Source organism: Amphiura filiformis, chromosome 19, assembly GCF_039555335.1.
Source record: "Amphiura filiformis chromosome 19, Afil_fr2py, whole genome shotgun sequence".
NCBI classification, from domain to species: domain Eukaryota; kingdom Metazoa; phylum Echinodermata; class Ophiuroidea; order Amphilepidida; family Amphiuridae; genus Amphiura; species Amphiura filiformis.
Genome location: NC_092646.1, coordinates 41,123,661 through 41,148,892, shown reverse-complemented (window position 1 = coordinate 41,148,892; position 25,232 = coordinate 41,123,661). Strand labels below are relative to the sequence as shown.

Here is a 25,232-nt window from a genome sequence, read left to right as displayed (position 1 = left end):
ATTACAAGAGAATGGCTTTCATCTTGCAGCTAAGTAACATCTTACTTCATGAGGCTTGTTTTCCTGAGAATTTTGACACCTTTTTACGGGCCTTTTTAATGAAAATTGGCCAAGAAATGAGCTCGTGCTGGCCAAAATACCATTTTCAGGAAGGGGGGGGTCTCAAAAATATATAATTCTAATAAACTGATGCATAATTTCTTATTTTAAAGCTTTTTATTTCATTTTGGTGTCTACATGTATTTATATGTATTTGGGGTCTGTTAATCCAGAAATTATGTTTTCATGACACAATCACACAAAGTACAGGCATGAGAATTTTCAGTTTAAAAACTGAATTCAGTTTTTTTTTAGTCAAAATTTCCGCAACTTTATTTAATTTCAGCCTGTTTTTGGTACTTTTTGCCCAATTTCACACGCATTTTCAGTTTTTTCAGTTTTTTTTAGGAAAGTGCAGTCTCATGCCTGAAAGTATTACAAATTTAAATCACATTAAAGTAACTCTACATTTTACAAGGAATTACCTACATAGTACATGTAGGGCTTAAAATGATCAGTCCCGTTGTTGTTATGCGCCTCCGATTGGTTCAAATAGCGAGTACGCGTATCGCGTCTATGTGCACGCGCTGACCCATGTGATATCGTGTCATATCACACCGGTAAGAACCAATAAGATTGCAGGAACGTTCTCAAGTGTTTAAGAATTGTCAGTGGTGACATTCTTTTGCAGTGGCACTGGTATAAATCAGTACGTAGCCCAAAACATCATGGCCCTAATTGTTCCTTCCTCACCATAGGGCCATGAATGCCGTACGTACGTAGAAACGGGGCACCGTGAACTCGCGTCGCGGTGATGATGTCACACTGACAGCATCTATTTATAGGAAGAATTCAAAACACAGCAACGATAACAGTCACAAGTCTGGCCTTTTACATGTACATCCTCAAAATATGTGCTCAAATTTTTCCGAACATGCACCAAATATGTTTTGTTTACATCTTCACATGAGGAATGGTAGGAAGTGGTATTTTATGAGAAAAAGTGGTATTTTATGTGTACCCTGGACCAGATAGGCTCAGGAGTCTCAGAGTCAGACCTTCATACGGAGAAGGACAGTGGAAATTGTAGACATAGTGACGTGGTGTGAGTACCTCGGGCTATTCAGTACGAACCGATTGGTGAATTCACAGATCTGTGAATACAAAGATATCTGTGAATTCACAGATTCCGCATGTGAATACACAGAATTTGAAGAACCCATTCCATTTTCATCCCAGGGCAAGAAAAGCAAGAGGTGGGCAAAGTTGGTATGATATTTTTTTCCTGTCTTTTAGATTGTGCATCTAGAAACTTTCTACAGTTGGAAAAAAAAATCGCTGTTGCATTTTTTTTTTTTTTTTTTTTTTAACACAATGGTGAATTTTTTTTCCAACGGATATACTCTAAGGCAAAACAAAAATATCATACCGGTAGGCCTACCAATGCCCACGTTTTGTTTTTCTTGCACTGGGATGAATTCTTCAATGTATACTCTGTGTATTCACAGATATCTGTGAATTCACATGCGGTCATCTTGGAGTACGGAAGAGGTAAATATTCATGGACTGAACCAATGCGTCAATTTAGGCATTTTCTGACACAGAGACTTGGCTACAAATTCGTACAAAGGTAACCAAAGGGTTGGGGATTGCATTTTTAACTAGTATCAGGATCAGCATCACTAAATGTTTTAGAATTGCGGTTGTCTAAAATGTAGACCATTTCGGGGGCTGTAATTTATTTACAGCTAAATTAAGTATTTCTTGACCAAACTGGAACACTGTGAACGCTAGTGACTCTGCGATAAACACACTCACATACATGTAGCACGGTACAGAGGAAAACATGTACACGCGCGTTACATTGAGTACATGCAGGCCCGTGCGCTTGGGGGGGTGTGACGTACCCCCCAAATTTGGCAAAGTATACAAGTCCCAAAATTTCAGAATTTGCGAGCGTAGCGATCAAAAAAATCAGATGTTTTACGCTTTTTGGACAAAAAGGTCCAAATTTTATCCACTTTTCACAAAATTGCCCCCCCCCCCTGGCAAAAGGTCAAAATCAGTACCCCCAAATGAAATCCTAAATGCGGGCTTGAGTACACGCTTATACGCTACATGGTTACAATGCACATGTTCCAGTTTGGCCAAGAAATCTGTTGTGTGCATACCATGTTTTGAATAGTGAGTGAATTGGCACACAGCACATGTATTGGGCCTTACCTTGAAAATTTTGAAATATGGATGAAACTTAAGTTATTTTGATTAGTCAACTATATCTTTTCTTTAAGTAAAGATTGCCTATTTTGAACTGTCCAACCTTTTGTTGAAGTACAATTTTAGCAACATTGTTGATGCAATTCATCGTGAACGGCTGTGCATGTGTGTTTACTTCGCAGCCATGTTTTAAAAGTATAATGTTATTAAACACAAAAGCTGATTTTCATTCAGCATGAAAGATTAATATTATTTCACTTTGTTTTCACTCAATTTTCAGTCACATTACATGAGGTTTCGTCAGCAGTAGTGGAGAACCGAAAAGGAATCAGTTCAAAATGGAGAACGTACACTTGGCGGGAGATGATGATGATATCTACTCGGGATTCAATGAATACAATGCTGTATATGATACACAAGTAAGTGTTAACCAATCAATAGTTCTATGCTGATATCACTCAAGAATTAAGCACCTGAGTATCAAAAAATCACTCAGTTGGCATACATGTAGATTTAATAAAGTCCTAATTTTACAGTTTTCTAAATATAAATTCTGTTTATCAACTTGCCATTTTCCATTTTCTCAGCTCCTGATAATGATTGTTGTATTATACATAATTATATTGAACAAGGCTATGCTTTCTGATGCGCGATGCGGTACCAGTACTCTGCGCATACCCCGTTGATACTCCGCGATAACACACCGCGAGCACGCGATATTGCACCGCGTGTACGCGATATCGCGCGAACGCGATAGCGCACGGACGGACACTCTGTGATTAGTATTATGATAGGTACAAAAAAGTTATGGTAATCATGTTAGGCTAATGAAAGTTGATGTTAATTTTTTGACTATATCCTCTATCCAGGGTTCGATTTAGAGGGGTTTTACATGCACAAATGCATGTAACTTTGGCTCTGTGCATGTAGAATTTTGCCTGTGCATGCAAAATTTTGTGTTATTCGGCCCATTTTGAGGGAAAAAACTAGAGTTGTGCATGTAAATTTTATTTTCTAAATCGAACCCTGCCTCTATCCCTACAACTAGACAAACTTGTTAAAATCATAAGCAGGGTATATGTGTGATATTTTGAGAGTTGTAAATTTTTGATTATGTTCATCTCAATATGCAGATGACTTTTTCATCAAAACAATGACCAATTTGGCCAAAATGAAATAGTGATGCGAGCAAGTGATCAGGAAACTATCCTAGAATCTTGATAAGGGAAAAGCATTGATTACATTTTGCAAATATTTGCTGCATTTCCAGGAAGTTGGAAATTGGAAATCAGTCATGTGTACATCTTTGACCTGTCATTTCAAGTGTAATACAATATTTGCAGACCGATTCGGACTGGAACTGCAAATGATTTGGCAATCGACATTGAGAAATAGTTTGCTGTTTTGAATTCAAAATCTGTTTTGGGTAGGTTAGCATTTTGTTGAGTGAAGTATTTACTGATTTGTGTAATTGTGTATATTTTGTTTTTCAGACGTTAGCTCAAGATGAAGGATTTATGCAAGCAGTAAGAACAAGTCATGGAAGAAGAGCCCCAGTAAGTGCAGTAACCTGAATCCTAGACTAGTCTCATAAATCTTTACCATTTGACAGAATACGGAATAAATCTCACATTTTAGACTAGACCAGGATTAAGGGATCTGTTAGCAACGTTTGTGGGACATGAGAGCACATCAGATACATCAAATTGCTTTCTGAATACGAGGAATGTCCTGATGATATCAAAGATTTTTTGAAATTTGTGATATAATACAAATTTTGTCATGGCAAATTATTAAAAATTTATATTTTTGACATTTAACAATCCTCAAAGTAAACTTTATAAATTCTAAATGATATGTACTTAAAGTGTAAGTAGCTGGGAGGAAAAGCTGTCCATCATTTGAAATTTTTGACCTTAACTTCCACTTTGAAAGAATGTGTAAGATTGATTATAGGGTTATGCTGCATAATGTTGTACATTATTTAATATTTAGAAAATGTACTAAAACTCATCATCAGCAGCAATGTAGCTTGTTGGTCGCCTTTGTATTTCATTGGGGTAAACATTTGGGGTTACCTGAATGGGTGACTCCATTTGAAATCTACACCCCCTGTATGGGAGATTAAGGTCATGGCTTTCATGGAAGTGTATGGAATTCACTTGGAGTAGTGTAATGCAGCACAGCATACCACAGTAGATCAGTAGCAAAATGCAAGAAAATGCAGCAATAATCTATCTGCATTACAGCACTATGCTGCACCTCCTGTGGAAGACATGACCTAAATCTTTCATACAGGATGAATTTCAAATTACCTGAATGGGTGACTCCTTGAAATCTTCACCCCCTGTGTGGGAGATTGAGGTCATGTCTTCCATAGTGGGTGTCTGGATTTCAACTGGAATAGCCCATTTCAAGTAACTACACAAATTTATGACATTTTGGTAGAGACCAAAGTTTTCCGTTTTCTAAAAGGCAAATTCCGTTTTTGTAAATTGCAATTCCAGTTTCCAACAGTGTTCAAATTACAAAATTGCACCCTCAACATAGACATACCATTATTTTAGCATGAATTAGGATTGTTTAAGGCAAAGCAAAGCTTAAAATAACACCAATTAGTCTGATAAAGTTTTCGCCAAGAAGTTATGACATAAACTGGTTTTCCACCAAAACACAGGATTCCGTTTTCTTTACCGGTAAAACGGAAAACTTTGGTCTCTACATTTTGGTGCATGCAATAGGAACTTATCAAGGAAGTACCCAACATTGACCTTGAACAAAAGGGATTTTTTTTGTGACCAATGTCATATTATTGTGTATATTTTTTAAATGGCATTAATTTGTTTTCCTGTTTTTTCCCCTTTTCAGATGACGGCTCAAAAGACGGTAAGTTTGAGCTCAAATGTTACCTTTTGTGTTATACCATCTAAAATTGGCAGTCACAAACATTTAAAGAGTTTAATCAACAATTATAGAAACAAATTTAATTTTGGAATGACATGCATGAACTTGAGGTTTAAGTTTAGGGAATACATAATACATAATTATGAACTTGCAGTAAAATTCAAGTAAAATCTACCTACTTATCTATATCAGACAACCTCATGCATGAATAAAATCTAAGAAACACAAAAGCTAACATAAGACCCAGATTAAACTTTGTAACATTGAGAGAAGGATTGGAAGCGTAGGTCTAGAAAAGAAAGGTCAAGGCCTGCAACAAATCTGTTATTGAGTATCATGTATAACAGGAGGGAGGCCAAAATCACCTTTTCTGTTTCAACACTAACAGGCATATCACTAGGAGCACAGCATATTTTTATGACGCCACTTCCATCGTTAATTGGCAGACCGATTGCCGATATCTAATTGATACGTCGCTAACATGCCCGAGCGGCGAGCGGCAAATTGCATGCCAGTTGACTTTAACTTAGAGGCCTTGAGGCTTGCAGCAATTGCACACTGCTGGCGATTGTGAAATCGCTACCAGCGTTTGGTGACTATAATCAAATTAAGTGTTTCTTGGCCAAACTGGAACATGTAATGTACTAAGGGTGTACGCAGTGTAAGGCGCGTGTATACTTTCTTCTGTACCGCGCTATGTGCGTGTGTGTTTATCGCGGAGCCACTAGTGATATACCCTTAAATCTGTTCTGACTTTTTAATTTTTTTTTAATCATTCCAAAATGGACCCTGTTTTGGACTGATAAACAGCCATCTAGCATGCACAGCAGACGACGGACATTAAAGTCACTACCAAGGCTTACAAAATGATGAAATGATGTACATGTACAACCAAGTGTCATTTAAAATATCTTATAACTTCAATCCTTTTTTTTTCACTGCAGTTTGGGTTAAACAGAGGTCAGATGGGGACAGCAGCTGCACAGGTATGTCAAGAAATAAAGCTCTATATATGTGCACAACCAATTGTACAGTAAAGTGTAACATTATATCTTAAGTGTTAAATCTTCATGAAATGATAATGGAATCGGCCTAGTATATCACTTTAACCAGAGCCTACAGCTTATGTGTAGGTTCTCTTTGCTTGCTGATGCAAGTTACTCATTAAAAATTCTTGAAAATCTGCAATAAAATGCAAGATAGCTATAACCATGGATATAACAGTGAGTTATTTCACAGCTTGATATTACATGAAATATTTGTCAAAAGGTTGTAATTATATAGTTAAGAGCTTTACGTATTGGTGGTTAAGCTGCATTCAAGCTTGATAAATGTAGCAAAGATTAATACATGGCTTCGTGTATTTGTGGTTAAACTGAAAGCTTGATAAATGTAGCAAAGATTAATACATGGGGGTTTGCTATCCACATGTGCATGGGTCATTTGTCTTTCATAAACAACTGCCCAATCGCTCTAAGTGGTTATTGGCTATCCAAAAGGAAAGAAGGAACAATAAAGGAGAGAAGCTGAACAAAGAAGTTGGACTTTTCCCTTGGGTTTCGCCCCAGGACCCCTCACATGCCACGCATGCCATCTGCAGCTGGTAGCCACAGGATTTTTGCTGGCCGGGCCAACGAAACCGTACATTACATATAAATGGGTTAGGGTGATTAGATTTTATAGAGTTAGGGTTAATAAATTAACTTAATCTCGCATCCAGTAGTTCCTTCAATGCCGTTATTTACAATGTATTTATGTATTTGTTTTATTACAACAGGCTCGTCTGAAGACCGGGTTAACTTCCTCCATGGGTAGACCAGTAACAGGAGCAGTACAGGGGGTAAGTGTACCTTTTTATCTTCATTACCTCAGATTTATAAAGGTCAAAGGTCATTAGGGGTCACAACACGGCTGTGTTCGTGGGTTAGACCACAGCTAAGTCTAGTTTACGTTTTTACTGCCTCGGACACATTATTTTCGTGTAAAGGATCATGCATTACCCTTTATTTCTTAAATAAAAGGACCTATTTGTATTAAAAGCTTGAAAGTGTAATTTCCAGTAACTAAATAGCGCCACCAATTTTGTCATTAATAGATACATTTTATATTCAAAAAAGCTTTAAAAATGCTGTAAAAGTGAATAATTTTGTAAAAGAGTGGAAATTAAAGTTGAGAATGACTCAATAGCATCTGTATACCTTAGCATGATATGGCTTTTAGTTGTTTAAGCCTAAAATTTGGTTGTACATGATGTTTTGTTTGAAAAACTAAAATGATCCCATCAAACAACTGTGAAGCCAGTTGAAGAGACTGATACTTTCATTAATTAAAACCAAGCAACATATATAAGAGGCTAATGTGTCCATTCAATTAGCTGAGCAAAATGTGTGAGTGTTCTATACTGTGAACTGTAAACCAAAAATTTTAAGACAATCTATTACTTCTTCATTAAAACACACTATTTCTAGTGAATATGTGAATATTTCCCCCTTATACCACTTTCAGGATGGCAGTGGAGCTAGACCTATGACAGCAGTGAAAGCAGCAGGATACTCATCAGCTGGGAGAGGTAAGTCTCCCCCCCCCCAAAAAAAACCCCAAAAACAAAATGGTATGTTTCCCTCTGTAGGTATTTTGATGCATTATGCTCCCATTAAAAGTACATGTGCAGTTTCTATAAGTATATAATGGAACAGACTTGATATACTGTGTTTACTTTTTACGACTCACAAATTATTTACTAATATAACTTTAACGTTGTAGATTTGAGGTGACTTTTGATTCACTTGCTCTAATAGCAAGCATTTTTCTCAATCTTGAAACAGGAATGTTTACATTTTCCGTAATACCTGCAAAGCAGCTGATGCACAATTAGTTTTGCACCTGTATATAGTAATAGAGGTATTATTATACACAATTTCTTAACTGAAATCAATGTTTTGTATGATTTCTAGGTCAACCATTTGACCCTCTTAATCAAGGATCAAAAGGACCAGCACCACCACTGGAAGTCAAGAACGAAGACACGTGAGTAGCAGTTATATAGTATCAGAACATAATACAATTTGCTTGATTGCTTGCTTAAGGCTGTTGGATTTCCCAAAACCACAATGTCTTTCCATCAGTCCATTGAGGATGTCAATCAATGGCGTAGCCAAGGGAAGCCGGGGGGTAAGTGCCCTTCCCCCAAAAAAAAAAAATTAAGGCATGAAAATGGGGATGGCAAAGAGTAAAGTGTCATTAAAATTACTAAAAATGGGATGAAAAATTGATGAATAGGGACTAAAAATCTGGCTACGCTGCTGATGTCAATGTAGGTAAGAGCTAGTCTACCAGGATTCTACCTCTCATGCTTCTGTATCCAGTAGACTAGTTTGGGTACTGGCACCTGACTCCTAGAACAATGTTCTGTTCAAACCTTATTCTTCTCTCCCTGATCTTTACTAATTTTTGGCTCTGAGCGGAGCTATCAGTGCTTTGTCATGGAACTAACTAGCATTCATTTTCAGGCCACAATACGCTGTTGGTTTTTATGCTAAGGATCATTTAATGACTGATATGAAGACTTAAATTTCGTTTCTAAGTTTGGCTAAGTTATTTTTGAATCGATTGCACTCCAGATTTTATTGAAATTCAGGCGATAAAAGTATTATTTTTGGGTAAAAAAGACCAAAATAGTCACGATAATCGAGTTATATCTTGGTTCCCTGTGTGTGCTAGAGATTATTCTGGTCTGTATAATTTAAGATGCGTGATACAGACGGAAACCAATGGAGGTACATTTCTTAAGATTTAGTTCTGATCAGAAATTATTTGACTACTTCTTAACTTTTCTTCACTATTTCTTTAATAATTTAAATAAAGAGATAGTTAAGGAATGTCAAAAAATAGTCAAGAACATGTCTGAATCTTGAATAAATCCCCGAATAAATCTGAACAAATTACTTTTCTGGGGGACTATTTTGCTTGCGCAAGTGCAGTACGAAAGCACTGTGACGATTTTTGGTTAAACAACAACCAGGGTTGCCAACAAATTTCGGCTTGAATGGCGGGTCAAATAACCGAAATGTCGCCCAATTTTTCTCTTTACCATCAATTGGTTTATATGGGACAGGGAAAAGTCTCGGGGCCAAAAGTCGCCCAATGGGCTACAAAATCGCGGGTTTGGCAACCCTGAATCCATGGTTATTTTCTATGCATCGGGTCAAGGTCGTGGTTTTCTACATTAGGATTTTGAATACGCCAGCTGGGCTGGTGCAGCATGGCTACTTTTGATAAAATAATTATCATGAAAATAGTTTACCAAGATGATTAGGAAGAAAATAATGTTCGAATGATACCATAATGTCAAATTTTTGGAAGGGCATTTCGGAGTCATCCAAGGTCACCCAGGGGAAATCTGAGTTCAAATGTGTCCTAAATTGATTAATGTATGCTCTGCAAATGAGATAGCTACATGTACCAACCAACATGTGACCTCTCACATAATCAAATGATGTCACCTGTTGCGCATTTGACTCCCAAGAAAAAGTACTTTCACTGTCCCCAAAACGCAAAGAGCCACAGCGCCATCGGTGCTCTTGTTGGGAGATCACCATATAATTCAGCATTTGTAATGTGCTGCATCCAGTGAACAGTTCTCAGCATACGTGTGTAGCAACCATCTAGCTCTATTTTGTTTTGGAGTGGCGGTCCATGGTCCATGCTTCACAACCATAGAGAAGTACCGACTCGGCTGTTGCAACAAACTAACCTGTATGTAAACCTTAATATATTCTCTCTATCTTTTTTTCTTTCTGGTATCATGTTCGTTTAGACCTGAAGAAAAAGTTAAGCAGTTGGAGAAACAAGTGAATGACTTGATAGAAGAGAGTTGTTTTGCTAACGGCAGAGGAGAACTCAGCTTGGTAAGAACCCACAACCCATAGAGACACCAAAATAAAAGGAATCAAAGCACAATTAAAAAACAATCATATTGAAAAGAATTGCATAACCAAAGGTTGATTACTGAAATATGTCAAAACTATTATTTAATCACAGAATTAATTAAGAGAATTTAGATTCTGCCATGCTTGTGTGTCACTCATGGTAGAGAGATAGTAGTGTATACTGCCAAATCATGTTGCATGGGCCTGGCAACTCCAGGCCGGAAACTTCTATTTTAAAGTACATGTAATCTGTGTGTACTTGTATGTGGACTCTGGAATAAATTCTGTATCATAAATGTACGGAGTTACTTGCAGTGCGATGAGTATAGCATGTGTGCCGTTTGGCCTGTTGCATGTACAACAGGGTTTCTTATGCATGCACATCGTAACTCCGGAACCCTGGTATAGGATTTCCTCGCATCTTTGAGTTCCATTTGGAATCCCATACTCTTATGTATGCGTGTTGTATGGTGAAACTTAATGCCTGTGTTGTGCTTTTTCTCAAGTCCAAACTGAACATGGAGTCAAAATGGAAACGTAAGAAAAATGAGTTTGGCTCAGTCCGTTGGCATAAACATTACGTCAAAGCGACAAAGCAGGCTCCATATCAAGATAAATGGACTTCCATCAAACAAACTAAAAAATCTGGTCACTGATGATACTTGTCGTAACTTCTGATAATGTTGATTTAACACAGTGTCATACAAATTTGTTTTTTATAATTATCCAGGCACTGGAGAAAGCTAAAGAAGCAGGAAGAAAAGAGAGGCATCTTGTCAGACAAAGAGAACAATTGGACAACAATGATCAGATAAATCTGGACCTGACATACTCGGTAAGTCAGTCACATAATTTGGTTAATTCCTTATATCAAATCCAGCAGTAAAAGATGATATATTTACTCTTGTTTTGAGGTATGTTTCTCCAATATCCTATCAGGTTCTTCAGACAGGTAACCCATCCCATTCACTGCCCTTTTGAAGGTGTTGGAGACTGTCATCAAGGGTATGGTGAATTGGTGATGAGTTGGACAAAGATGTTGTGTAACTTGTAGGGCCCTCCTCGTCTTGGTCAGAGAAAGCAAAGTTACTTTTTTTTTTATTATAGGTGGAAAAATGCAAGTTATAAGAAACCAATTTTCAATGTTTTTATAAAGTGTGTGACAACTTTGCTTTAAGCTTCAAGAAATCTACCCAGTCCAGCGGGTCAGTTGTCTGACGAAATCGGGTGGTTCCAGACGCAACATAGCAAAGTAAAAAAAGTAAGTTCCAGTATTGGATTTATTTTCAAACTCTGTGTAACCCCATGATAACTACCTGTTTTCATTATCAATTGGCCCAATCAGCAACATTGTTAGAATAATTTCACCATGCAAAAAAATGGAAGTGAATTATTTGCAAAGCTAAATTCTGATTGGTGTAATTGACCAATCAGAGGTAATGTTAGATTGGCAGATAGTGCTCAGGGGGTTAAAACTACTGGATGACTAAGAATATTCACTCATTTACATACTAGTCTCTTCCTCTGTCTTGCTTGTAGGTACTATTCAACCTGGCCAACCAGTATGAAGCTAACGAGATGTTTACGGAGGCTCTCAATTCTTACAATGTTATAGTGAAAAATAAGATGTTTTCTAATGCAGGTAACATAGTTATTTTGTGTATTTGCAAATGTTCAGCTTATAAAAAAGTTACATTTGTCGTTGAACAAGTTCATAAGGAATGTTGATTTCAACTGTGAATTTTGTTCGTTGTAAACAATTCCAACTAAAAACGAAGGTGATTTACGGACATTTTAGTGACGTTTCTCCACTACACTAGTGGTTTCATCAGACTGGCAACTCATCACATCAGACTGCTTCCTTTTATGGACAACAGGAAGCACCATAGAGGGTGTGATGAGTTGGTCAAAGATGTTGTTGAATGCGTAGGTCCCCTGGTCCTTGTTTAAAGTGTCCTCCAACTCATCATCACACCCTCTACAGCGACATTCTAAACAAGGACAAGCTCGAGGGGGTATACGCATTCAACAACATCATTGGCCAACTCATCACACCCTCTACAATGCTTCCTGTTGTCCATAAAAGGAAACAGTCTGATGTGATGAGTTGCAAGTCTGATGAAATTACTTGTGTAGTGGTGAAAAGTCACTAAAACGTGAGTAAATCACCTTCGTTTTTAGTTGGAATTGCTCACAACGAACAAAATTCACAGAAGTTACATTTTGTAATTGGAAATCTGATTGGGTCAGGAGGCAACTTAATTTGATCATGGTTGAAAACAAGCTGATATGGTTTCCAAGTCACTGGCTTGATTGACAGCCAATATTATGGGTAAAAATGTTGGAAACAAATATTGCTTTATAAACCAGTGTTTGTAGATTCCGAAATATGTTGCACCAGGGAGCACACCACTAAATAATCACCCCCATTGAAATACATTGAAAAAATGCCAGTTTTTGTTGCTTGTTCTGAGACCTTGTTCTTTCTCAAATATTTGATATAACCAGTCAATTACAAATCGATGAAAGTTTAACATATGTTTCAATGTATGGGTAGTCTTTCACCTTGTTTTCCCGCTACAAGGCCGTAAACAGTGCCCTCATTGTTTGTGATATGCTCTCAAGACTGCAAACCTGTTTCTAATTTTTTAAATTCGCGGACCTATTCGCTTGGAACTTTTTTGGCGATTCAAATCATGCATAGGATTTACACTTTTAAGCAATAATATGCTACTCTCTCTGATTATCAGTCCAAAGAGCAGCCAAAATACCTCAAAAAAGGTTTGTATTGTACCGGAACAAATGGTGCATTGATTTAGTGGTGTGCTCTAACCCTCTGCATAGAATTCCTGTGAGTTTGATGCTTGCCATTCCCTTCTGCATTTTATCAATGTAGAGTTTTATAGCATGCCCTCCACCTTTTATGTGGCTATTTTTTCCACAATCTCGATTCTCTACAGTTGGTGTTCATTAACACATTGTCTCTGACTGGTTTTAACATGTTTTTATTTTATTTATTTATTGATATCAGGTCGCCTAAAAGTCAACATGGGAAATATCTTCTTCAAGCAGCGTAACTTTGCCAAAGCTGTCAAATATTACCGCATGGCTTTAGATCAAGTGCCAAACACTCATAAAGAAATGAGGTAAGCGTAGGTTATATCATGGGAAATAACTCAAAATCCACACAACCTGTTAAAAAGGCCAGGATAGACTTGATTGAATATTTGCTTTACTTTTGAATTTCTCATTGTAATGTAAGCACTATATTTTGGCAATGTGCCGCTCCATTTGAAATTCACCCTCTATGGAAGACATGTCCATAATCTCCCACACAGGGAGTGTGAATATTAAATGTGGTTACCTGAATAGGTAACTCCATTTGAAATCTTCACCCCCTGTGTGGGAGATTAAGGTTATGTTTTCCATAGGGGGTGTGTGGATTTCAACTGGAATAGCCCAGTGCTGAAACTGCCACCAAATTTGAACCATTTGTTATAGATATGAACATTAGTCAGGCTAAAAAAAATTGTTATGTCTCAAAGTCCATGGCAGTTTCAAAAAACGAATGCAGAATGAGGTGTTTTTTTTAAAGATTTTCATTTTTTTAAAGATTTTTACTAAATTTTGAATTAAGATGTCATTTTCGAGTGTTAAAAAGTACACAGAATAAAATTGTTGTTGATTTACACAATTGGTACAAATATCAATTGTTTTATACCTAAACAATGCGAGTATCAAATCAAGTAACTTTTCTTCCAAATTTGTCTCAGAATTTCATGATTTTATGGCAAAAGCTAAAAAATAAAAAAATAAATAAAAGAAATAAAAATTAAATTTGCTGTTTCACCTGAACGAACGAATGTGCGCCTGGGCTTCAAGACATAACATTTTTTTAGCCTTATTATATATTAACTATTCCAAAAATAGATATCAAATGAAATGGCTCACTTGTTATGATAATATTTTAAAATCAATTGCTTTCTATGAACATGCTTGCTTGATTGACTTTATTTTTGGGACACCTCCACTGTCAGTGATTGTTGCCAGTGTTCTTTCAACTTCCAAAATTGACATCGTTCAGGACATAGGAGTAGATGCATAGAGATACTATCACATCCTTTGATTTCCAAATTTCTAAGTTTTCATGGATTTAATTTCTTTGGGGACACCTTGTACTGCCATTGTCACTGATTAACCCCACTTTGTTCATTCTACCATCAGAATCCATATCATGCAGAATATAGGTGTAGTATTTGTGAAGATGGGTCAGTATAACGATGCCATCACATCGTACGAACACATCATGACGGAGAGACCAGACTACAAGACAGCCTTCAACCTAATCCTCTGTTACTATGCAGCGGGAGACAGGGAGAAGATGAAGAAGACATTCACAAGACTACTACAGGTGGATCTTAATCTGGATGATGAGGATAAATATCTGCCCCATCCGGTAAGTTGGTTGTGTGTGTGTGTTGGGGATATAAGGGTGTATGTTGCATTGGTATTTATTTTTTAATTAGGACAAAAATTTTGTTCTCACACCTGCCAACTGTCCCTCATTTTGAGGGACTGTCCCTCATTTGGGGTTTACCAAAGTAAAAATGAGAGACAGTCCGGCTTTCTGAAAATTTAAATGTAAAAAATTGAAAGGACAGCAGAAAATGATGCAAATTTCACTTAAAAATTTTGCTATAGCATTTTCTGTAGTCTATTGTGATAAATATAGACCTGCAAATCCATCCCTTTTTCTGACTTCGGTAGGTTGGCAGGTCTGCAACTGCAAAACCACATCCAACCAGTGGCGTAGCCAGCACCTTTTTCAGAGGGTGGGCAAAGAGGGGGCAAGCCAACTTTTAACAGGGGCAAACTTTGACGAAAATGGTCAAAAATGGGCTATAAAAAGTACAAAAAAGGGCTGAAAATGTTACATATAAGGGGGGGCCAGCATCCCAGGGGGGCAAGACTTCCCACAGGGGGCACAACTGCCCCCCTTTGCCCGCTTGGCTATGCCACTGCATCCAAAGACGGAGTGTCTTTATTCACTTTTCTTACCTCATCCTGTATGTTGAATGGGTTGTGTGTATGATGGTATGCATAACTAATCACATCTAAAATGAAGACAAAAATCATGTTGTACACTGCAACCCTAGATTGACTTCCAACCGTGAATGGTCCATATATGCATGGCCTCTTTTCATGCGTAAAGTTATATTTTTAAAGTGTAAAATTGCCTACCCTGTTTCTAGGTTCCATTGAGGTCTGCAGTTTGCTGCAGTTTGCTGCAGTGTATCATATTTCAATTTTGGTAAAAAAAATGGATATTCAAAATAAATAAAAAAAAAGTGTGAAGTATTTCTGTTGACTAAATGATCCACATTTAGCCATGGATAATCTTGTGAATGTCTGTGATTTAACAAGTTTTGTGTCATTCTGTCATGATGTTGGGTTGATTCAATACTTATGATATGCACCCTCCAAACTCTCCTATATACGCCCATACTAAACCTCACATTCAATGAATGGGCAAATATGTGACCTGCTCCCACAAAATGAGCATAAAGACACAAGTAGGGAGTTACGAGGTGTTCCAACTGTTGAGTTGATGTTCTTTGTTTGAAGACACCTGCATTGGCAGTGGTATGTCCTTTGTGAATGGGGACAGAATTGAATACAGTGTACAGCATATTAAGGAAATACCACTGACTATACAGGTGTCTTCAAACAAAGAACAGTAACTCAACAAATGTAAGGTTGCAAAACCACCAACTTGTGACTTCATGCTTATTTCGTGTAAACAGGTCACATAATAGCAGATATTTACAAATAACTGGCTCATTGAAACACCAATATGATGTATATTTTGATGTTACAGGATGACAAGCATGCTAACTTTGTACTAGAAGCCATCAGAAGTGACACACTGAGACAGTCAGAAAAGGAAAAGTAAGTATTGCACTATTCCAGTTGAAATCCACACTACCCCTGTGAAAGATTTTGAAAATATCTTCCACAGGGGGGTATGTTTTTCAAATGTAATTAGTCAGATTTAATCATTTTGAAACCCATACTCCCTCTGTATAATGGCTTTACCTATATTTTCCACAATTGATGTGAGTGTTTCAAATGAAAGTTACCCAATTGTCTACTCTATTCAAAACTTATACTCCCTCTGTGGAAGACTTGAGACAAATCACAGGGGTCGTGTGGATTTTAAATGGAATAGCCCATTGCCAGGGGTTTCAAGTAATTGCTATCAGCACAATATTCATAAGCAAAATGAGCAAAACTATGATGAAATTTGATCAGGGTTGTTGTTGAGCAGTTATTAAAGGAGGAAAATGGGACAAGTGATCCCACCTGGGAATTGATTCCAGGACCTCTGATTTATGGCTTGCAATGCCTAAATGCTATGGAATGACTTGCACGAAGGAGGCAAAGTTGAGTGACTGCATATAGGTTGAATTTCCAGTCTGCCCTATCATGAAGCTCTCATGGCTAAGTGGTTAAGGCGCTGGTCTCATAAACCAGAGGTCCTTGGTTCAATTCCCTGGCAGGATTATTTTTCCCATTTCCCCCACCTTTAATAATTGCTTGATGGCAAAACTGATAAATTTTCATCATAGTCAGCTGGCCTTTGTTGGAAGTGGTACATATAACACACTGCTTTTCAGTTATGACCTCGGTATATGGCTAAGGTTATTCAATACTTGAGGTAATATTATGCGCTGTAAATTTGATTGGGGTATAAAAAGAATTGTCACAAACGATGTGCTCAAAACTCAGTATATTGATTATAAACACATGTAATGAAAGCTGATTGTAATGTATACATCAGTGCTACATGTGGTAGTTAGATTTCTTACCAGCTTTTCTCATCTTTCTTTTCCAGGAAAGCTGCTATGGAGAAGTGTGTTATGGCTGCAGCTAAGCTGATAGCACCAGCTATTGAGCAGACATTCTCTGACGGATATGACTGGTAAGGCTCCTATGGGTAGGGCTGGGGGTTAAGGGGTAGGGGTGAAGTATATTATGGCAGCAGCAGGGTAAGGGGAAGGGGCTAAGTGTGTTATGGCTACAGTAAGCTAATAGCCCCAGCTATTGAGCAGACATTCTCTGACGGATATGACTAGTAAGGCTCATTTGTGTAGGGTTAAGGGGTAGAAGTGAAGTATGTTATGGCAGCAGCAGGGTAAGGGGAAATAGAGAAGTGTTACAGCTGTAGTTATACTCTGATCAGCTCATAATAGGCGGGACTCATAGCATCATGGATTGATAGAGAATGGCATATACATACACCTGGGCGCAGCACCAAAGCGTGTATAATGTGACTGACGCATGCTTTTGTAAATTTGCACGGGCGTAAGTTGGGACTTTATTGACTTGTGCAGTAACAAAAATAGAATAATTCTCGCCTATTAAGAGCTGAACATAGTATAAGCTGATAGCATCAGCTATTGAACAGACATTCTCTGAAGGATATGACTGCTAAGTCTCCATGGGATATAGTTTATGAAAATTAAACTTGTAAGGGAAATTATTTGTTTGTTTTTTTGTTATTGCTGCACCAATAACTAGTTATAAATTAAACATTTGTTTAAATGAAATAATAACTTTCTTCTATCTTATTTGCAGGTGTGTTGATTGTGTGAAGCAGTCTCCGTACACAGAGCTTGCTAATGACCTTGAGATTAACAAAGCCATCATGTACCTCAAACAGAAGGAGTTCACTCAGGTATGGCATTAATGATGAAGGCAGGAACTCTCAATTACTTTGTGCTGGGGGCCAAATAATATTATTAGATTGTGATTTCCAAATGTACGTATCAAAGGCCCATGCAATCTGTTCAAAATCCTGTCACAGGAGAGTGATCTTGAATAGATTGTACGGACATTCGATGCGTACGTTTGGAAATTGCAATCTTTCTATTACCAATAACTCAGGAGCCAAATGGCTGTGAAGCCATACTTGACACAAAGCAACCAGTTGGTGAGTGCAGTTAACGGCACAAATGAAATCCATACACCCCCTATGGAACACATAACCTTAATCTTCCACACAAGGCGTGTGAATTAAATGGGATAACCTGAATGTTTGGCTCCATTTGAAATCTACACTCCCTGTGTGGAAGGTTAAAGTAATGTCTTCCATATGAGGTGTTGATGCTTTGAAATGGTACATGTATGTTTTCTCTCGTTATTTGAATTTTTTGCTAAAATGTTATTGAATTTCATCCACACAGCATCTGGTTTTTTTAAGGTTGCACCCCTGCCCAGTGCCCGGCCCAGTGTATAGCTCTCTGAAACGAGGGTGCACTGCCTTTTTAAGGTGTTTCCAATCCAGTGTGTTAAAACAAATTTTTCAGGTCAACTTTCAAGTCATTTGGGATCTAAATCACCTAGTTTCATCTTGTATTGTTGGCTGTTAACTGTGGGAGTTCTGAATATGAGAAAATTCTGCACAAATTTATAGCCATTTCCATTGAGAAAGTGTAATTATAATTAAAGACAGAGATAAATGCAATTTATCGCGTCTGATGTCACTGTCAATTACGATCCTTGATTGGTTTACACAGGTTAATCAGCGCCAGAAAAGGAAGACCGATCTATCTGGTGCTGATCGGAGAAAAGGAATAGCAGCAAATGGCGAAAAAGTTCGTACTTTTACAAGGCAAAAAGCAGCTTTTCTAGGGATTGTGGACATGGTGCCTTCACCAAAGAAAGTTTCTTACTATAAAGCCCTAACTTTTGAGATGGTTTGCATGTCGAAAGGTGCATAATCAACAATAAGGCGCCCGGTTATAAATCCGCGTTCAGCAAGTCATCATCACGACACTTGTAAACAAACCGTGCTCGAGCAGAGATGTCACATTTCGGATTTATCCGGATTTCGGATTTTGGGGATTAAAAAAAAAATCCGGATTATCAAAAAAAATTTTATTTTTTTAATTTTTATTTTTAATTTTTATTTTAATTTTTTTTTTTTTTCACTTTTGGAGTGGCCCTGGACCAAGAGCTAAATGCTTAACAGATGTTTTCTGGAAGAAGGAAGCACTTTTTATTAAAAGTGTAGAACAAGCCAGGAGCTTTGAACTGTTCTTTTTACCCTCTGAAATGGCCTTTACTGTGGTGCTAAATGTGCAGAAACCATCTGGCTTCGGGGGCTTCGCCCCCTCGACCCCTACCGGGGGCCCCCCCGGCCGTGTTGCGCGAGAGCTGCGCTCGCTACGCTTCGCAAGTTCAGGATTTTTTTGGTTAGCCTGTGACATCTCTGCTCGAGTTTGATTGACAGGTGACGTCAGACGCGATAAATTGTCTTTATCTTTGTCTTTCATTAATAGTATTGTTTTTAACCCAATGATCTCACTAAGTTCACAGCCTCATCAGCTAGACCCATGAATTTCTGTGTACATCAGTAGTTGCTTTTGAATTGAAATGCTTCAAATCTGATATCCTCGGTCAGTAATCTTATGAATCTGTTGTTTTTTACCCCTTAAGGCTGTTGAAACCTTGAAAGCGTTTGAGAAGAAGGACTCCAAGTGTGCGTCAGTAGCAGCAACCAATCTGTCATTTATATACTTCTTACAATGTGAATACCAAATGGCTGAGAAATACGCTGAAATGGCCATGGGCGCAGACCGCTACAATCCTGCAGGTACGTTTCTTTCTATCACATTTAAATCTCATTCTGTTGGTTGGAAAATATAAAACCAAGTTTCTTTGACCTGAGAATTTATCAGAGCTCTTTCATACTTTCTTGTCACTTTGCACATGTAATCCTTAAATGGGCAATTCCAAGCAACTCATTCCGCAACGCGAAGTTTGCATATATGCAAATAAGGAGATTAGGGTGGTTTGGAAAAGTTTCTCCTACCTCAATCATTCACTTACCATAGTTTCCATTATGCTAATCACCTACATGTTTGGCTGCTGCATTAAAAAGAAATTCATATGCAAACTTTGTGTTGCGGAATGATGCGCTTGGAATTGCCTAAATACTGAATTGGGTTTTATATATATAGCTAATTGAAGTACCGTACCGGGTTCTCATGAAATATTGACATCTCATTCAGTAGATAACAAACAAAGTTGCATTGTATGACCCTGGGGTGGTGTGTATTTTGTTGTTGTATGATTTCTAGGTTTTAACATTAATTTGGAAATTTGTAACCTTTGACCAATTCAACCAATCCTTACTTATTGTTTTTACAGCATTGGTAAACAAAGGCAATTGTTTGTTTATGCAAGGAGACTTAGAGAAATCCAAAGAGTTTTATCAGGAGGCATTACGGACAGAAGCATCATGTACAGAGGCATTGTTTAACATGGGTAAGTAAAAAACAAATCTGCTTTGCTACTAGATCATGAGTATGTGTGCTTGAGAATCAGACCAAACAATATATAAACACTGTCGTCCAAGTTGCTGTAATCAAGGGTACATACCACTAATTTCTACTGTAAAGCAGCTTCTGACAGTAGTTTATCATACCTTGCTAATAACTTTGCATAAAAATTAGAACAATTTTTAACAAGTTAATTGATCAAAATTGTGTTTTACAAGAACTGTGAATATGAACTCTACAGATTTGAAGAGAAAATGCAAAACAATTGTGTGATATGTTTTATGTGTCGCTAATTTTCTCAGAAATTGACCTATTTTTTGCTGAAAAGTCTATGGGGATTTTTTGTGGTATGAAACCTCAAAGATGATATCAGTCACCACTAATGGGCTATAGTATTTAATACAGATACTGGGAATTAATTAGCATTATTTTATGTTGCATTATGTCCCATCCCATTACTACATGCATTCCTGCAAGGCTTGTACTGTTTAAAAAATGACATAATATATAGAAAGGGAGAGATAAAATAAAAATAAAAATTAGGCTGTGATCATGTTTTACATGCATCCAGTTGTAATAAGTTTAGTCAATGAAACTTTAGTAAACATAGTTTTCTTGTTATAAAGAATTTAACTGAAATTTGTGTGTTTTCTTATACAGGCTTGGTTTGTAAAAAGTTAGGTCACCTTGAAGACTCATTGGACTGCTTCGTCAAATTACATGCAATACTCAGAAACAATGCAGAGGTCATATACCAGATAGCTAACCTGTATCCTTTGTTCACATACTTTTATTTTTTATGCTACTATTATGTCGGTTTATTTTGAGTGCAGTTTTTGAGGCTTTAAATTTTTGTCAATGTCAGGCAGTTTCTAAAATTCTGGCTCATGTTTGCAGTATTGTTTATCTACATTATAATGGTGCCTATTTATGCTATAGACGAATCCAACAAGCCAAGTCATGGTCAGGATTTGGTCGGCCATTTTTGGGTCCCCGCATGCACCAAACATGTGTTGTGAGTTCCCAATTGGGTGGATTAAACCCGCTTAAAATGTGATGTTAGATTCTTTTGTGTTGTAAACTGATCATTCTTTTGTCTACGTGTAACACAGGTGATAGAATGCAGTTTAAAAATACCCTTCAAGGCCGCATCATTTCACATTTTAGATGAGATAGCTGGGTCCCCGTCGCGGCTATGGCTGCCATTGAGGTGTAGGAATGCGCAAAATTGGATTCATCTATACCATGATACCAAATTCTCAATTGTGTGTCAAAATGTACTCACCATCCGATTCAATATTTTAGAGTATTGCATACCTGACAGCAAAAGTACATGTCACTGAAATGCGGTCATGAGTAAAAGTCTAGCCCTGAAATCAGTAGCTTTTGGTTAGTACAATTTCAGCACACACATTAGGCAAAAAAAAAAAAAAGATTGCTTGCTTGTCCTCCACCGACCAATAATCCGGAAAATCTGTTGTTTTTGTTTTACTGTACAAATGAATACCGACCCAAATTTTGGAAATTCTAGAAAAAGGGTTTTTTCCTTTCAACATTTTTGACATCCTGAAAAGTTTACACACTTCTAAACTGTTTTAAAAACATGAATGAAGTGGTATACAGTAGAGAAATATCCCAATTCATAACTATTTGGGCTATTTATTAAGCTAATTAAAGGCATACAGTCAAGTTTTGGCTATGACCTTAAAAAAAATCCCAACCGACCAACCCAATTCAGAAAAGGTGCGGAGGGCAAACAAACTATCTTTTTTGTTTGTCCTTACTGTATTGCATGCAGCACTACTCATTAGTGAAGATGTCTAGACAAGGGGCAAAAATGGAGGGTACACTAGCCTCAGGGAGACACTGAGGTGATTCTACGTAGAACAAGGTTACTTGTTGTCAGTTCTGTCATCCTTTTCCCTTGATTGTGCCATCAGATTCACTTTGCAAGTGTTATTTATAGATGAGTTGACTTCTGGCATCATTACCTGGCAGTGTGCACACGCATCATCACAATTGCCATTGTTTTTTGCCTGGCAGTATGTGCGCGCATCATATTTTGTTCAGGGCTCATGCTTTTAAACTCCCGCCACATCACAAGAAGGCTATTGAACAGGATAGTGGTTGTATGCAGATCGCTCAAGCATATCAATATACCAGTCCCTTGCCTTTGTTGATAAACATTGAAGTCAACTCATCTATATAGACAACTTTATTTATATGGAAGTGCAAGATACCCCTGTATGTTAGATTTTGTTTGATTTGGCAGGGTTAGAGTTTATCGGTCAATCATTATCATTGTTTTATTTCCCTTAACCAATGCTTCTGTTAGATATGATATGTTAGAGGACACACCCCAAGCAACAGAATGGTTCATGCAGTTAATAGGCATAGTGCCTACAGACCCAGCTATCTTAGCTAGGCTTGGAGAGTTATATGATAATGAAGGGGACAAATCACAGGCCTATCAGTATCATTATGAGGTAAGCGCTGTCCTCCATGCCAAGTTACCTTTTTTTTCATATTTTTGCTTTATATGTGTATTTTGTTTCTTTCATAAATTTTTGTGTGTATTCCTTGTATAATACAATTTGGCCGTTTGGCCGCAATGTTGTGCAGGTTAATAAAATTATATCATATCATATCATATCAACTGCGCTTTGCCCATTGTGTGAATGTAGCATGCTTTAAATTGTGAGTAGTTGGGACTTTATTGACACACAGTAAGAAAATCTGAAAAATGCTCGCCTATCAGGCTGCGATCACATAGAAGTATACGGTATTCGCTATACGAAATACGCTCATTCGATCAGGCTGAGTTCATATAGGAGTATACTATGTGAACTCAGCCTGATCGAATGAGCGTATTTTGTATAGCGAATAGCGAGTATAGGTCAGTTACCAATTTTCTTTGTCTAATCAAATGCTTGTAACTTTACTTCTTGAGGTCACATTGCATTCAATGAGGTGTCATAATGTGCAGAATTAGATAGTGCATCTATTGAAAACAAAGAGTTTTTACCCACATATGGTTTAGTTTTAAAATTAGGATGGTATACGCTGCACTCAAATCGAACACGCACGATTCCCACTATACTATACTATATGCAGGTATACGGCCTTTCCGAATAGTCAATAGTGCCCTCTTATGTGACCCGGTACTATGAAATTACCTTGCTCGATTTAAGCTATCTGCGTGCACCTGCAAAACGTGCAATCGTATACCCGAATAGTATACTTCTATGTGATCGTAGCCCTATGTGACCCGGTGGGCGGTACTATGAAATTGCCTTGTTTCGATTTAAGCTATACACGCGTGCACCTGCAAAGCGTGCACCGTATACCCGAATAGTATACTTCTATGTGATCGTAGCCTTATGAGCTGATCATAGTATAGTGGTGTTTGTGCTCAAATATTGAGAAAAATAAAGCTCACACTCAAAGGGAAAGAGTGAGATCCCAAGGCTCATTGTAAAATATTTTTGCAATCTGAGGGAAAATAGGTCAAAAACATGAAATTTTTGCATGTTTTCTTACAATTGTAGTCACAAAATTTGAAGACTGGCACAAGTCTTAGGAATCAACATTTTGAGTATAGTGGAGGATCGGAGTTAGCTCATAATTTTAATATTGTATGTTATTTTTAATAATTGGTTGTGAAAAAGATTAGAAAATGTGTTTGCCAAAAATTAGAATGCATAACTTGAAATTAGTCTTTGTACAAGTCTTCAGGCTTGATTTTCACAGCATATGAAAAACATCTAAAAACACATGTTGTTGGCCCTTATTTCCAAAAATTGACCAAATGTTAAAATCTGACTTTCATTGCCAGTTGGAACTAACTAAATGATTAGGATTTAGCTATGTTCAGTTTGGCAGAAATTGATAATATTTTTAACCCCCCCAAAATAGTGCTGTATTTTTCTGGAATAAGGAGTAGACCTTGAATAGGCTCATTTCTTTCTGAAGGCGTGTAGCACCCTCTGGAATGGGTCTTGTAACAGCGGATTTCCACTGTTTGTCCATGTTTTATGAGCTTATGAATTTGTATAAAGTCCATGGTTCCAGGTGAAAATGATGCACCCCACACAAATAAACTCAACTTGATTTATTGTCAAATATGATCACGGTATACACATCACATGAGGTACTAAGTGTATGTTTCCTTTTGTTTCATTTCAGTCATTTAGGTACTATCCATCAAACATTGAGATTATTGAGTGGCTTGGAGCATATTTCATAGATTCACAGTTTGTAGAGAAGGCTATTCATTATTTTGAGAAAGCTGCAGTGATACAACCAAACCAAGTGAAATGGCAGCTCATGATAGCCAGTTGTCATAGACGCAGTGGTAAGTTGGTTTGATTGTTTTTTAACAGAATCACACCACCCGAGGTGGGGTTTGGGGTTGGATTTTTGATGGATTTCCATGCTTGTGCAAGTCTTAATTCAGGACTAGTAGTAGTATCTGGAACTTCTGTGACAACAGCTAGGGTATCAAACTCACAAATTGTTACTGAAGTTTTTGAAAAATCATTAAAAAATTTATAAAGAAAGCTGTTTGTTTTGGTCAAGGCAGGTACCTGCATGCAAAGAGGTAATATCCGGCAGGGGGATTGGGTTAGAAGGTACTGCGCGCAATCAATTTTTCAAGAAATGAATGAATGAACAAATCTTTATTTCCAGAATAAAAAACATAAAAATACAAAGAAATTCAACATGGAAAAATAAAATAAAACAAGACAATTATGGAGGAGATGATCGATAGGCTAATAAGGTCAGCATTGACCATCCC

At 37.4% G+C, this 25,232-nt stretch overlaps 1 protein-coding gene across 5 annotated transcripts in view; it reads left to right on the top strand.

The window, feature by feature from the left end:
* LOC140141311 (intraflagellar transport protein 88 homolog) overlaps positions 1–25,232 on the top strand; it is a 45,397-nt gene that overhangs the window by 903 nt on the left and 19,262 nt on the right. For all 5 annotated transcript variants that reach the window (XM_072163143.1, XM_072163138.1, XM_072163142.1 and 2 more), the window contains exons 2-21: positions 2,537–2,675; positions 3,750–3,812; positions 5,125–5,142; positions 6,105–6,146; positions 6,938–7,000; positions 7,666–7,729; positions 8,115–8,187; positions 9,977–10,067; positions 10,819–10,923; positions 11,628–11,730; positions 13,120–13,234; positions 14,313–14,544; positions 15,967–16,037; positions 16,984–17,070; positions 17,727–17,826; positions 19,590–19,746; positions 20,304–20,420; positions 21,095–21,203; positions 22,770–22,920; positions 24,620–24,788. In XM_072163143.1, the coding sequence (XP_072019244.1) occupies positions 2,595–2,675; positions 3,750–3,812; positions 5,125–5,142; positions 6,105–6,146; positions 6,938–7,000; positions 7,666–7,729; positions 8,115–8,187; positions 9,977–10,067; positions 10,819–10,923; positions 11,628–11,730; positions 13,120–13,234; positions 14,313–14,544; positions 15,967–16,037; positions 16,984–17,070; positions 17,727–17,826; positions 19,590–19,746; positions 20,304–20,420; positions 21,095–21,203; positions 22,770–22,920; positions 24,620–24,788 (2,011 nt within the window). In that variant the 5' untranslated portion in view covers positions 2,537–2,594. The remainder of the gene's footprint in view (positions 1–2,536; positions 2,676–3,749; positions 3,813–5,124; positions 5,143–6,104; positions 6,147–6,937; positions 7,001–7,665; positions 7,730–8,114; positions 8,188–9,976; positions 10,068–10,818; positions 10,924–11,627; positions 11,731–13,119; positions 13,235–14,312; positions 14,545–15,966; positions 16,038–16,983; positions 17,071–17,726; positions 17,827–19,589; positions 19,747–20,303; positions 20,421–21,094; positions 21,204–22,769; positions 22,921–24,619; positions 24,789–25,232) is intronic.